The sequence below is a fragment of the Mustela erminea genome, chromosome 4 (assembly GCF_009829155.1).
Source record: "Mustela erminea isolate mMusErm1 chromosome 4, mMusErm1.Pri, whole genome shotgun sequence".
Taxonomy (NCBI): domain Eukaryota; kingdom Metazoa; phylum Chordata; class Mammalia; order Carnivora; family Mustelidae; genus Mustela; species Mustela erminea.
In genome coordinates this window covers 40,885,689-40,900,430 of record NC_045617.1, presented here as the reverse complement: position 1 = coordinate 40,900,430, position 14,742 = coordinate 40,885,689, and the positions used below count along the sequence as shown (strand labels likewise).

Here is a 14,742-nt window from a genome sequence, read left to right as displayed (position 1 = left end):
ATCTTTAAAACACAAAAAAACAAAAACAACTCAAGATTTTGCTTTTAAAAGCCCTTTCTTGGGGCGCCTGGGTGGCTCAATCAGTTAAGCATCCACCTTTGGCTTGGGTCATGATCCCAGGGTACTGGGATCGAGCCCTGCATCGGGCATCCCACTCGGCGGGGAGACTGCTTCTCCCTCTTCCTCTGCTGATCCCCCTGCTTGTGCTCGCTCTCTCTCAAATAAATAAAGAAAATCTTAACAAAAATAAAAAATAAAAGCCCTTTCTTTGTAATCAGAGAATATAGTATTCTGCTGCTTCTTTGGCTTAAATTTGGCACCTCTTCTATAAAGGAGCAGTGATCAGATCTGACCCTTCTGTGGAGAACCCATGAGAACCCAAGGAATGAGGTTAGGACAAAACAATGGTAACATTAACATTAAAGTGGCTGGGTAGGTCAGTGGAGCTCATCAAGTATCTACCATACGCTAGACTAACAAATGCCTACTGTCAACAGCAAAGTACATGAAGGAGGGAACCCATATTCCAAAGTCCAGTAAGACTACATGATCCAGAGCTATACACTAGAAAAGGAAGATGAAGGCATACCTAGTATGTCCCAACAGTGGGCAAAGGATACCTACTAAAAAGGGAACCTGCTGCTTTACCCTAACACGGTTTCCAAAGACCAAAATTCTTTCATACTTGGGAAGCCAAAAGTTAAGCCACAACTTGATTACTACAGTAGTTTTCCCCATTATTTGATTTCTTCCCAAACATTTTCCTTGTTATCTTTAGTGTATATAAGGTCACTGGTTAGCACAAAATCATCATACATATTTTCTTCTAAACCAAATGGCAATGGTATGTTTTGATCAATATCAAATGAAGACAGGGGTGGGAAATTAAAAATCTGATTCTATGAAAATATCCATAATTTCCTCATTAATGCTTATGTTTAATCAACTTTATATTATTCTCTTCAAGAAAGTGTGCAATCTTACTCCTTAATGAAAAATAAATTCTGGAGGCGCCTAGGTAGCTCAGTCACTTAAGAATTTGCCTTCTGCTCAGGTCATGATCTCGGGGTCATGAGACTTAGCCCTATGTTGGGCTTCCTGCGCAGTGGGGAGTGTGCTTCTCCCTCTCCCTCTGCCCCTCCCCCCAACTCATCCTCTTTCACAAATAAAATCTTTTTTTAAAAAAATAAAAATAGGGGTGCCTGGATGGCTCAGTCATTCAGTATTTGCCTTCGACTCCGGTCATGATCCCAGGGTGCTGGGATCGAGCCCTGGATCGGTCTCCCTGCTCGGCAGGAAACCTGCTTCTCCTACTATCCTCTGCTTGTGTTCCTTCTCTTGCTGTGTCTCTCTGTGTCAAACAAATAAATAAAAAAAGAAAAAAAAACTTCTTAAAAAAAAGGAAAAAAATTTTAAAAACTAAAAATAAAAAAAATAAATTCTGGGTTTTTTTTTTTTAATATTTTATTTATTTATTAGACAGAGATCACAGGTAGGCAGAGAGGCAGGCAGAGAGAGAGGAGGAAGCAGGCTCCTTGCTGAGCAGAGAGCCCAATGTGGGGCTCGATCCCAGGACCCTGAGATCATGACCTGAGCTGAAGACAGAGGCTTTAACCCACTGAGCCACCCAGGTGCCCCCAAAAAATAAATTCTGAATGGCTATTTCTTTTAACATTATGGTTTTAAAACTTTATATTTAAGGCTTTATAACTTTTTTTAAGTTTTATATTTTCTGAAGTAATTCACACTGTTTTGTTTACCCTTCAAGTCAAAGAGCTCGTAATTTAAAACCTCTTCTCTTAACAACGAATGCTCTGAGTTGAAGGGATCCGAGAGATACGAATTTAATTCCCATATTTTTCAAACACAGGCAGTAAGTATGAAAGATGGCTCTCAAATGAAAAGCTAGTTTGTGGCTGAGTTGGGACCAGAGACCAGTCTTCCAACTCCTGTGCTCTCCCCATTATGCTGTGCATCATCATCATTTTTCAAAGACTAAAGGAAAAAGGGATGGTTTCAAACAAAGAAGCAGAATTTGCATCTGAATACTGTGAGTCTTCCAAAATACTGTGTTTATTACAGTGGCAGTTTTGACAGGTCTTTTTCCATAGACTTGATGGACCAGTTTCCTAAACTGTGCTGAGAACTCAAAATCAAATCAGGTGCAGTACCTGTTATATTTGGTTGTAATATTTTGATGACATTACTGACCCCAGCTGAGAGAGAATTTGAGTAAAAATTCCTAAGAGATGCAGCACTGGCTTCCAAATGAATCTGTACTGATTCTGTGGAGGAAGGAGAAGAAAATGTTAATATTAAAAGTAGAGTTGTCCAAGCAAACTTTTTGCAGTGATGGAAACATCTATAGTTGCACTGTCAGCCACTAGTCATGTGTTAGTAAGCACGTGAAATGTGGCCAGTGCAACTAAGGACTGGATTTTAGATTTTATTTCATTTTAATTAATGTATATTTACATTTCAGTGGCTACCTGTGGCTGGTAGTGCTCATATAGGACAATGCAGATAATATATAAATTTCCTCTATATAATTTTAGACAGATCACATGCACCACACAATATACACATTCCCTGGCTAAGTTCTCACGCATAGAAAGGTTCATGTAAACTCAATTACTTTAGGCAACAAGTTCTACCAACAAACTCCAAGTCCTATACTTTGCAACGCATGCAATGTTGTTATTGTTGGGTTTTCCTCTTAAAATGAAAAAGTACAAAGAAATTAAGCATGAAACTTAGAGCACTAGAACTAAAATAAGTCTCTTATGCACTTTTAAGGGGAAATGAAGTTATCAAAAGCAACCTTCCCCAGAACGTTCTACAGTAGTACAGCAGCATGTTCAAAAAATAAACAGTAACATAACACTGCACATTCTCCTTTTGGATTTGATAGGAAGGCACAAAATCCCAAAATGCTAAGGATTACATGGGGGAAAAGTTTCTCTTAGAACATACTAAGGGCAGATATATATGTGCCTTAATTTTTTTTTTTTTTTTTAACAGCTCTACAAACAATAATGCCAAGTCACAAATTTCTTGCTAGGAGATCTCCTGGTGACAATTTTAACAGTGTACTCACAGAATAACAAAGCTACCAAGGCACTAAAATAGCGTAAGTGTAAATATATTTGCCTATTATACAAATTAAGCTTTTTGACTCACCCAGCCCCTGTGGTATATTCTTGGCTAAATGATAAAGCCATTTAACTCTGAGCATCCAATCTTGATTGGTTGCTTTTTCTATAAGCAATTTAACAGCCATGGCCAGAACATCTGGTTCATCGATCCAGTGAGTATCCACTTCAACTGAACTGAATTTTAAGCTCTCAGGGTTAGAGGACTGCATAATTTTCTCTAAGTCTGGCAAGGTAAGAGGCTGAATCCTAAAATTCATTTGAAAAATAAGGCAAAGTCAGTAATAGAATCAACTTTCATTTTGTATGTCAAAGAACCAGGAATATAACTTTACAAATATTGGATCCAAGAGGTGAAGGGTAAAGATTAGTCCCCTTCAAAGAAGGACAATTAAAACACATCGAGTGAATAATAATAGTAAGGAGCAATGTTACGATGAACAAGGAAACTATTGATAGCTAGTTAATAAATGACCACATTAACATTCTGGTCAAATACTTTGGGTCAAGACCACTACCATCAAAAAAAAAAAAAGTCAAGATGCCAAAGAGACTCAAACCGAAGGTCTCACTGACCTGGCCCAGCTGCTGGTTTTCATGCTCATCCTGTTGAGGCAATACACTAAGATCTGTCCATCACTTCGGACTACAGACAAGTGAGAATCTTCTGTAGCAAAGAGAGCTGAAGGCAGAGAATCTGGCCACAGGCCCATGGCAAGAATGGAGTTACCCCAGGTTTCATGTGCTCGCAGAGAAAAAACATGTTTCTCCAGTAAAGCCTGCACAAGCTGGTTAAGAGATAAAAACACGTGGGTGTACAGGCAACATACAAGTGCTATCTAGCAGAGTATTAATAGTTTCCCAGGCCCTTTGTGATCATCTCATGACAACTCTCATCACAGCCTTCAATTTTCAACATTACAAGCTATATTCCACTTTGATGACAACTAAGTTTCGAAGAAGTAATACTTACATTTAACCTATTTTCCAGGAAAATACTTAGATAGCAGATCTCTACTAGAGAGTAACTGAAGTGCTCTACTCTCAGCTCACTAAAGTTACCATCAATAGGAAGAATTTCCTCCACCTAAATAATGTAGAGTATTATAACTGAGAAAGCTCTTCCAAACAGTTCTTAGTACCTTCTGGTTTGCTGGTGAATGCTGGGAGCGGACATATGCCTCCCAGCACACTTCAGAAAAGGCTCTGTCTAAACTCAGCCCTCGCTGTAGGTACTGCACAATGAGTAAGGCTGTCTGAATTAGAGTTGAAATAGAGGATGTTGGAGAACCTATAAAAAAAAATATTGCCATTTATGAGCAACAGATTCTATAAAATGTCCAACGAAAACAGATAAATTCATCTTCACATCAAACTTCGTTCCACTCAAATCCACCCAATACTTACCCTTAGAAAGCCTTCTAAGTGGAATCTAGGGTCTCAGTAGCACATTTATAGACTTGTGGGAACATTCATATTCCTTCCCTATTCTGCCTCCCCCCTCCCTTTTTGGCTATCAAAAGTATATTGCTGGAAAGTGACAATTACAAGTATGACAAAGCCTGATAAAATATATCCTTAATCGAAAATTGATACACAGTGAAGTAGCAAAATGAGCATGGCCTCATAATGGACGATGTGTTTTAAAATCCAACAGAACTACATTGAAACTTCACTGGCTTTGATGAATTACTCAACCTCCCTGAGCCCTATCTATAAAATGAAAACCTGCTCTGAAGAACTAATGTGAAGACTAAAAAAGCAACTGACATCGTACCTAACACATAGCAGTTACTTAGTAGATAGAATGTCATTTTTTTATCATTACCTTTGCTATTACTCTTGCCTATTCCTGTATATTTGGACATTTATAATAAGTAAAACCTGTTTTAAGCAGCTCAAAGTTCTCTCTTTATTCTACCTTCAAAAGACTCAATGACCACCCTACAGATAAGAGGAACAAACTTTACAAATTTTAGTGCTTAAAGCAGTATTCCTTAAAATAAGGGTGTCGAATGAATCCATCAGAACTACCTGGGAAGCTTCTTTAAAATATTAATTTCTGTGCCTCACCCAGACTTGCTGAACCCAATCTCTTAGGGGAAAGAAGGACATCAGCGCATCTACATTTTTAACACACTTTTCTGGTAATTTCTATTTGCATGCATACTAAATTTAAGAACTCCTAGGTTAGCAGTCAAATGGAATAACGTAAGAATTTCTAGGGGAATAAAACTCTGCAGAGGCCTAGAAGCCAAGCACCTTACCTACTACAGTGCTTTGGATTTCTGTGTGTAGAGCCAAGAGGCTGTTGCACACACTATCCCCCACCAACCCAAGGCTGTGCAGCAGAACTTTCATATCCAGGTCATCTGGGATGTTCCCATCCCCTTCTCCTGAAATGTAGATTTCAAGTCCACGGTTCCTCATAGCTCGGGATATTTCTCCATGAACAGGATCCATTGAGAGAAAAAGTCTAGTAATAGAGTAATTCAAAGAAAAATAAATTAAACTCCCAGTTGCAACCAATGATGTAGTTCAGCAACAATTAGTGAGGGCAAATCCTACATGGCTCCTCTTCAGGGAGCTTATCAAGGGAGATACCACTAACTCAAAGTCTGCTATTTTCACCTGTGTTCCACCTTCTAGTGCCGAAACGCATCACTATAGCAACATCAATTTCTCTAGACCTACTCTCTTTAGGAACTATTATTTATCCAGTGCATCTTTAAAGCTATCTGAGAATGTTAAAATTCTTATTTTCAGATATTCCCCAAATCAGATAGTGCTAATTCATCATTCTAACGTACCTACAGGGATCAGAAAAGAGAGCAATGTATTCTCCTGAAACAATTACCTTCATATATTCAATGTCCAGCAACACCTCAGCCTAGTCTCCTGACACCTCCAACGCTACACAGCAGATTCCCTGCTGACCTTCCCCATGTCAAACCTGCTCCTTTGCCAGTCTTCCCTTTCTCAAATAAATGGTTCCCATATTTACCCAATTACTCAAGCCAAAAATTCAGGTAAAATCCTTGCTGCTTCTTTTTTTCAACCCACACATCCAACAGCAAATCCCATTCATATGGCCATCCTAGTCAAAGCTATCACATATCTTACCTGAACGACTGGAAAAGACTCATGTTCAGTTTCCCGCTTCTACCCTTTAGCCCCAACCCACTGCAAGGATCTTGCCTCTGTTTATTTTTTATTATTTCATTTTTTAAAGTAAGCTTTGTGCCCGACATGGAGCCTGAACTCACAACCCTGAGATCTAGAGTCACATGCTCTACCTACTGAGACAGCCAGGAGCCCCCTCTTGCTTACTGATGAACTCCCAGAGTCTGGCAAATAGCAAAGCCACCATAAATATGTGTTAACTGAATCAATAAGTAGGTGAAGATACTTATGACTGGATGCATAAATATAACATGTAAGAAGGTCCTACTGAATGTCCACCTCCCCCACTAAGGGAGTCAGATTCTTAGAAGAAACTTAAGAGGCACAAATACCTGAAATTGGGATTTGGTGTTATGGTGGGAGTGGATCCATCTATCATTCCTCTCTCACTAAGAGTGAGAACACCTCCAGGTTCAAGCAAAGCATTCAAACGATCCAGCACTGATGGGCTGCACAAAGAATTCAAATACAATGGTGACAGACTGACACGCTACACTGGTTCTACTTTTCCTTGCGCAGGCCTCCCTCTGTTCCCGACCCATGTCCTCCTTCAGCAAGGACCTCTTCCCCATATAGAACTGTGCTCGCTCTCTCCCCGTCCATCCCCCTTTTCACTCCCCAAGGCATGCTGCCCAGAGATTCATACACAGTAAATATACAAAATATTTGTTCCATGATTAAATAAATTAAGGAAAATTGTCCCATGATATAGCTCTTTCTTTTCTCTTTCCTCTTCCATCTCCCCAACTTCCCAACATTATCAAATCAATGTGAAGGCAAGTGGATTTCAATTCAAACCTTTTGAAAAACGCTCCAGGTAGAGAAACCCATCACTGGACCTGGAGTAGTTTCTATTATGCCGTGTGTTATGGCAGTTTTATGATATCTCTGTCCTTACTTTAGAATCAAAGCAAGACACACTGATGCACATTTACTAAATGTCTGCCCTGTAAAAGATCCTCCATTTCAAAAATCTGCCCTCAAGAATGCCCCTAACAAAAAGAGTATTTTTGATGTTAAATAAAAAGGTCTACCTCAAAAATGGTTGGAAAAGTAATCCAATTCTGTTAGCCTTCAATTTAGCTCAAAACAGTCAGACAGAACTAAAATCTTGCAGCTAATGACAACTACCTTCGTTCTCAACAGGCATCAGTCTACAGAGTATGGTTGAGGATATGTTTCTAGCTAACAATGGGTTCAAAATGCCAGAACGTCCAGCTGGGGTTCTACTTTGACAAGCATATCCCAAATTTCAATCTTGTGATGAAGCAGAAGGTCCTTACTTGCAAAAGTTAACATTGTCCATCAAAAGCCAATCTCCAGACTTCAGAGCCTGAACCAACATGCTGTCAACCCATTCAAATGTGCCACGGCTGCGGCCACTGGTGGACTGCAGGAGCTTCACGCCAAAATTTCGGAACTCTTCCACAAGTTTGGCGAACTCTGAAATGTCAGCCACAGCACATAATTTCAAACCATGGCAATAAAAAAAAAAAAAAAGAAAGAAAGAAAAACAAACAAAAACCCCTAAGAGTTTATTAAAAGAAAATTGGAAATTTAGGGCCAAGTTCTAAAAGTTTTGTAATGAACTACAGATAAAGGTTTCTGTTTTTGTTTTAACAAAACAAGTTAAAAAAAATTAGGTCTGGTAGCAGAAAATACTTTTTAATGGCCTTCTGAATTAATGGATAGGTAGAGGTGACTCAAAGGTGACAGAAAAGGTAAATACTCTTGGTTACAGTTTCTCAAATGGCACAAGGAGAATAATGTCTCCCACCTATGACTGCATTTTTATCAAATGAAAGGGCAGTAAAAGTTGGCACAATGAAAATCAATGTCATTAAACCAGGCTTTCTTCCTAAAGACCATATCATAGGATTATAGTAACAACTGCTATTTATTTGCTTAGTGCTTTATAGTTTATACAGCCCATCCCTAGAAAATTTTCACTGTTCTTTTTTATTGGAAACTGCCTTATGACCCTTATTCTTATCACAGAGCATAATGCACTGGACCCCATGAGGAATAAGGGTTCGACTTTATCTCTATGGCTAACAACTAAAAAACTATACAAAATACTTGAAACAGCTGCTTCCAGCACAGCACAGGGCTGTGGTACCTGAAGAAAGCAAGCCCTGTAATTGTCCTCAGTTTTTGCCTAGAAGAATTTCTAGGAGAGGGAAAGCAGGAGAGGGAACTTTCAAACATACCACAGAGGTCTCACTGATTTGAGTGGATAGACTGGAACTCAGGGAGGCCAAGACAACTAGAGTGAAGGGCAGAGCACTCGAGATGAAGGAGCTACTCACAGAATTCCAGAAACCTAAATAAGGGCCTCTGAAGTCTTGGGCTAAGTAACAGTCTGCATGTGCAGGTAAAAGGTGAGGCTCCACAAGGATGGGAAAACTCGCAAGGAAAGGACAACTGCTGGGGAGTTATACTGGAAAATTCCCGGAGTTCATACAAGACTGACTATCACTCCAGTTCCCACCAGCCACACTGAAAAGATGCCACTGAATACACAGGCCATTCAGCAGAGATGCCTAAATAGTGAGGTTAATCTCCGGGTGCCTGGGTGGCTCAGTCAGTCAAGCATCTGCCTTCAGTTTGGGTCATGATCCCAGAGTCCTGGGATGGAGCCCTATATCAGGCTCCCTGCTCGTGGGGAACCTGCTTCTCCCTCTCCCTCTGTCTGCTACTTTCCCTGCTTGTGCACTATCAAATATATTAATAAAATCTTTATTTAAAAAAAAAAGGGGGGGGGCGCCTGGGTGGCTCAGTGGGTTAAGCTGCTGCTTTCGGCTCAGGTCATGATCTCAGAGTCCTTGGATCGAGTCCCACATCGGGCTCTCTGCTCGGCAGGGAGCCTGCTTCCCTCTCTCTCTCTGCCAGCCTCTCTACCTACCTGTGATCTCTCTCTGTCAAATAAATAAAATCTTAAAAAAAAAAAAAAAAGTGGGGTTAACCTAGCCCTAAAGTAAAGGTTACTCTGAAGTGACCTTAAAAAGCTTGAAATTAAGCTTGAAAACATCAAAATAATCTGGTTCAACACGGCAGTGTAGAAAGATCCTGAACTCACCCTACCCCCATGCACACACTGAATCGACAGCTACATATGGGACAACTTCCTCTAAGAAAACCCTGAGGTCTGGTTGAGTAACAACTACATACCAGGCAAATGGAGGGGGAAAAACAAAACAAAACAAAACAAAAAACTACATGCTACACTGAAGCAGGTAGGAAAGGCTGAGAAATAATCTCACAATAAACCCCCACCAGCATGCTGTGACCCACAACTGGGAAGGACCTGAAAACCTGGAACCTTTCACTATGGAGCAAATGGTTTGAACCACACAATAGAAATCCCAACTTTTTTTTTTTTTTTTTTTTAAGATTTTACTTACTTATTTGACAGAGAGAGACACAGCGAGACATCGGACAAAGAGAGACATAGTGAGAGAGGGAACACAAGCAGGGGGAGAGGGAGAAGCAAACTTCCCACTGAGCAAGGAGGCCGATGCAGGGCTTGATCCCAGGACCCTGGGATTATAACCCGAGCCAAAGGCAGACATAACAACTGAGCCACCCAGGTGCCCCAGGAATCCCAACTTTTAAAACACGTGCCTGAAAGGCAAGCCTTCAAAACATCTATCTTCTAAAAACAACAGGGCTTGCATCCAGGAGCACAAGACTAATCAGAGAAAGGGCTCACACACTCAAGACTCCACCCAGGGCCCAGCTCAGAGGCAACCAATTGCACTTGCGTTAAAGACACACCCTCAAGAGCAGGCATCTAATATAACATATACATCCTAGAGCCTGCTGGAACACTCTCCAAGGAAGAAGATTGGCAGGTGTCATCTTTGTGCTCTTCCTCTGTGGTTCTCAGAAGCACCAGTACCTCCCAGAAAGTCTTTTACATAAATCTCGGGCCCTAATTTTTTTTTTAAAGATTTTATTTGTTTATTTGACAGACAGAGATCACAAGTAGGCAGAGAAGCAGGCAGAGAGAGAGGAGGAAGCAGGCTCCCCGCTGAGCAGAGCCCAACGCAAAGCTCTATCCCAGGACCCTGGAATCACGACCTGAGCTGAAGGCAGAGGGTTTAACCCACTGAGCCACCCAGGCACCCCATCGGGCCCTAATTTTTATAGTTACTACCCAGAGATGCCTCGGAGCTTGAGTTCCGATCCCATGGGACTATAATAAATCAGTGTCACCCAGTGCTGTGAATTGTGTAAGTCTAATGAATCACAGACTGTACCCCTGAAAGAAAAATACATTTACATTTTATGTTTAAAAAAATTTAAAATGAAAATAAATAAATAAATCAGTGTCACCCAGAAAGGAGATAAAGTTGATAAATTCTACCAAACATTCAAAAAGAATAATTATCCATCTTTCTTTAACAACTCCTTTTTTCTCTTTTCTTTTCTTTCTTTCTTTTTTTTTTTTTTTTTGAGGCAGAGAGCATGAGCAGAGAAAAGGGTCAGAGAGAGAGAGAAAAGCAGACTCTCTGCTGAGCAGGGAGCCTGATGCAGGGCTTGATCCCAGACCCTGAGATCATGAACTAAGCCAAAGGCAGACGTTTAACCAACTGAGCCATCCAGCCACCCAGGCACCCCTCTCAAAACACTTCCACCAATTAGGAAAAAAAAAAAAAAAAGAAGAAGAAGAAGAAGAAGAAGAAAAGGGAACTTTTCCAAACTCAATTTATAAAGTCAGCATTACCCTGATACCAAAACTAGACAAGGATGCCGCAAGAAAATTTCAGCCTGGCTGGCTCAGTTGGTAGAGTATGCAATTCTTTTTTTTTTTTTTTTTTTTAAAGATTTTATTTATTTATTTGACAGAGAGAGATCACAAGCAGGCAGAGAGTCAGGTGGGGGGTGGGGGGAGCAGGCTCCCTGCTGTGCAGAGAGCCCAATGCAGGGCTTGATCCCAGGACCCTGAGATCATGACCTGAGCCGAAGACAGAGGCTTAACCCACTGAGCCACCCAGGTGTCCCTAGAGTATGCAATTCTTGATCTGAGGGTCATGAGTTCAAGCCTCATACTGGGCATGGAGCCTACTTAATAAATACTGATAAATATAGATCCAAAAATTCTGAACAAAACAATCAGCAAACTAAATTCAACAATAAAGCAAAAAGAACATCCACTATGATCAAGTGGGATTAATTCTAGGGATGTAAGAATGGTTCACTATCTGCAAATCAATGTGATACCACACATTAACAAAATGAAAGATAAAAATCATATGATTATTTCAGTAGATGCAGAAAAAGCACTTGACAAAATTCAACATCCATTCATGATTTAAAATAATCTCTTAATATAAAAGTGGGTATAGACGGAATATGCATCAACATAATAAAAGCTATATATGGCAAGCTTACAGATAACACCATTACTTAACAATGAAAACCTGAAAGCATTTTCTCAGATCAGGAACAGGACAAGAATGTCTACTCTCACCATTTTATTCAAGACAATAATGGAATTCCAGGCCAGAGTAATTAGGAGAGAAAAATAAGAGGCAACCGAACTGGAAAGGAAAATTGTCACTATCTGCAAATGACATAATACTACCTACAGAAAACCCTACACACACACACACACACACACACACACACACACACACACACACACACACACACAGAATAAATACATTGAGTGAAGTTGCAGGATACAACATCAATATACAAAAAACCATTGTGTTTCTATACACTAATAATAAACTATCAGAAAGTGCAACTGAAACAATCACATTTACACTCACATAAAAAAAAGTACCTAGGAATAAATTTAACCAAGGAGGCGAAAGATCATGTTGGAAACTCTAAGCCATTAAGAAACTGATGAAGACATAAATAAATGGATAGATATTCCCTGTTCATGGGCTGGACGAATATTGTTAAAATGTCCATACTATCCAAAGCAATATACAGATTAAATATAATCCCTATCAAAATTCCAGTGTATTTTTCACCAAAATAGAACAAATAAGGCTAAAATTTGTATGGAACCACAGAAGACCCAAATAGCCAGGGCAATCTTAAAACAAAGAACAAAGCTGGAGGCATTGGGTTCCCTTATTTCAAACCATATTTCAAAGCTAAGGTAATTAAGACAGCATGATACTGGCATCAGAACAGACACATCCATCAGTGAAACAGAAAAGAGAGCCCAGAAATAAACCCACACATATATGGTCAATTAATTTACAAGGGAACCAAGAATACACAATGAGGAAAGGAAAATCTCTTCAATTAAAACAGTTCTGGGGGAATTAGGTAGCCACATACAAGAGAATAAAACTGTACCATTTGTCCTATACTACATACAAAACTTCAAAATTGATTAAAGACTTGAATGAAAGACCCGAGACCATAAAACTCCTAGAAGAAAATGTAAGTGGTGAGTTCCTTGACACAGGCCTTGGTGATGATCTTTTTAAATATGACACCAAAAACAAAAATAAACAAGTAGGACTATATCAAACTAAAATGTTTTGGAACAACAAGGGAACCATCAACAAAATGAAAGGGTAATCTACTGAATGGAAGAAAATATGCAAGTCATATATCCGATAAGGGGCTAATATCCAAAATATATATATATATCTTTTCAAGTTAGTGTTTTCATTTTCTTAGGCTAAATACCCTGAATGGAATTGCTGGATCATATGTAGTTCCATTTTTAGTTTTGTTTTTTTTTTAAGACTTTATTTATTTATTTGACAGACAAAGATCACAGATAGGCAGAGAGGCAGGCAGCGAGAGAGAGAAGGAAGTAGGCTCTGCACTGAGCAGAGAGCCCAACGCGGGGCTTGATCCCAGGACCCTGAGATCATGACCTGGGCCAAAGGCAGAGGCCTTAACCCACTGAGCCATCCAGGTGCCCCCATTTTTAGTTTTTTGAGGAACTTCTGTACTGTTTTCCATTGTGGCTATACAAATTTACTTTTTCACAAGTAGTGCACAAGGGCTCCCTTTTCTCCACATGCTTGTGAACACTTGTTATTTCTTATTTGATAATAGCCATTCTAATAGGTGTGAGGTGATCTCTTACTCCAGTTTTGATTTCTATTTCCCTCAATTATTATGAGCATCTTGTCACGTACCTGTTGGCTATCTATAGGTCTTCAGAAAAATGTCTGTTTAGACCCTCTGCCCAGTTTTTAATGGGTTTGCTTGTAATTTTGCCATTGAGATATAGGAGTTATATATATGTTACACATTGGTAAAAAAATTACAGATATTACCTTACAAATATATTACTACCTATATATGGACAATGCTACATACATATCTGATACACACATCCAAACACACACACCTGCCTTAGAGTAGGAGTTGATTTTATTGTTGAGTCGCTGCATGAGCAATAATACTGCTTCCAGCTTGTTGACAATCTCCATTGTGATACCTTTACCACCATCTCCAAGACACTTGGGCTTATAGGTCAGAACGAAGTGACTCCAGGCTCGTAGCACTACTTCTGCATCATCAGCACTGATAAGGAGGCTGTCTCTTAACAGTGCCCTTACAGTGCCCTCCACCTTTTCTAGCAGCTGCCTCCACGGCCGCGTAAGATCAACCTGAAATTTCCAGAGCACAAACTCATTATAGCCACTGGCCAGAGTCAAAAGAATACTCTTTTAAATTAAGAAGCAAAAAACAAAAAACAAAAAACTACTTGTAGTCACCAACACAAAAGACCATAAGTCAAACCACAGCATTATATGTGTTTTGCCCAAAAAAGTGAAGACAGACTGTTTACCTGCTCAAATCCACCCAGAAGCTCTGTAGTGTCCATTGCACTGTTCATAGCCATGATCTTTAATGTGTGACCAGTAAGGTGTGCCAGAAGCTGGACCAGGCTACTCTTGCCCACAGAGGCTGGCCCCACAAGGATGACCATCCAGCTCATCTGCACACACTTCATAATAGATTCCAGAGACCGTAACGACTGGTGCAGAAGTGATAGGGGACGGCGGGACAGGAGAGGAACATAACTGCCACGGGAAAGGACTGAGTAGCCCAGCTGAAAAAGACATGCCAGTGAGATTTCACAAGTGTGTCTAGTTGTGGGAACAGAGGAAATCAAAGGAAAATGTAAAACAGAAAATATTCCTACATGCCTCACCTGAACATCATAGGGAGTAATATGAAATAGTCTGGTTCCCATGTATGGGTTGGTACTTAAATTAAACACATCCTTGAATACAGCAATAACCTAAATGAAGACAATACAATTAAAGTGCAAACCATTCCACCAAATTCTAGCCAAACCTTCTAGATAACATACACAATAACAAGAGTCAGAACACTCTGAGTGAACACTAGTCACAATTTCCTTATCCTTTTGAATTTTCTCTTATAAACTTCCTCTTACAGATTATAT

The 14,742-nt window shown here is 39.8% G+C and overlaps 1 protein-coding gene across 2 annotated transcripts in view; it reads right to left on the bottom strand.

Annotated features, from left to right (window-relative positions):
• The window catches only part of MDN1 (midasin AAA ATPase 1), a 168,103-nt gene that overhangs the window by 60,246 nt on the left and 93,115 nt on the right, over positions 1-14,742 (bottom strand). For both annotated transcript variants that reach the window (XM_032339051.1, XM_032339052.1), the window contains exons 41-50: positions 14,485-14,574; positions 14,119-14,382; positions 13,675-13,936; positions 7,619-7,778; positions 6,668-6,784; positions 5,420-5,628; positions 4,295-4,443; positions 3,729-3,940; positions 3,181-3,401; positions 2,172-2,285 (exon numbers count right to left, since the gene is read on the bottom strand). In XM_032339051.1, coding sequence (XP_032194942.1) covers positions 2,172-2,285; positions 3,181-3,401; positions 3,729-3,940; positions 4,295-4,443; positions 5,420-5,628; positions 6,668-6,784; positions 7,619-7,778; positions 13,675-13,936; positions 14,119-14,382; positions 14,485-14,574 — 1,798 coding nt within the window. The remainder of the gene's footprint in view (positions 1-2,171; positions 2,286-3,180; positions 3,402-3,728; positions 3,941-4,294; positions 4,444-5,419; positions 5,629-6,667; positions 6,785-7,618; positions 7,779-13,674; positions 13,937-14,118; positions 14,383-14,484; positions 14,575-14,742) is intronic.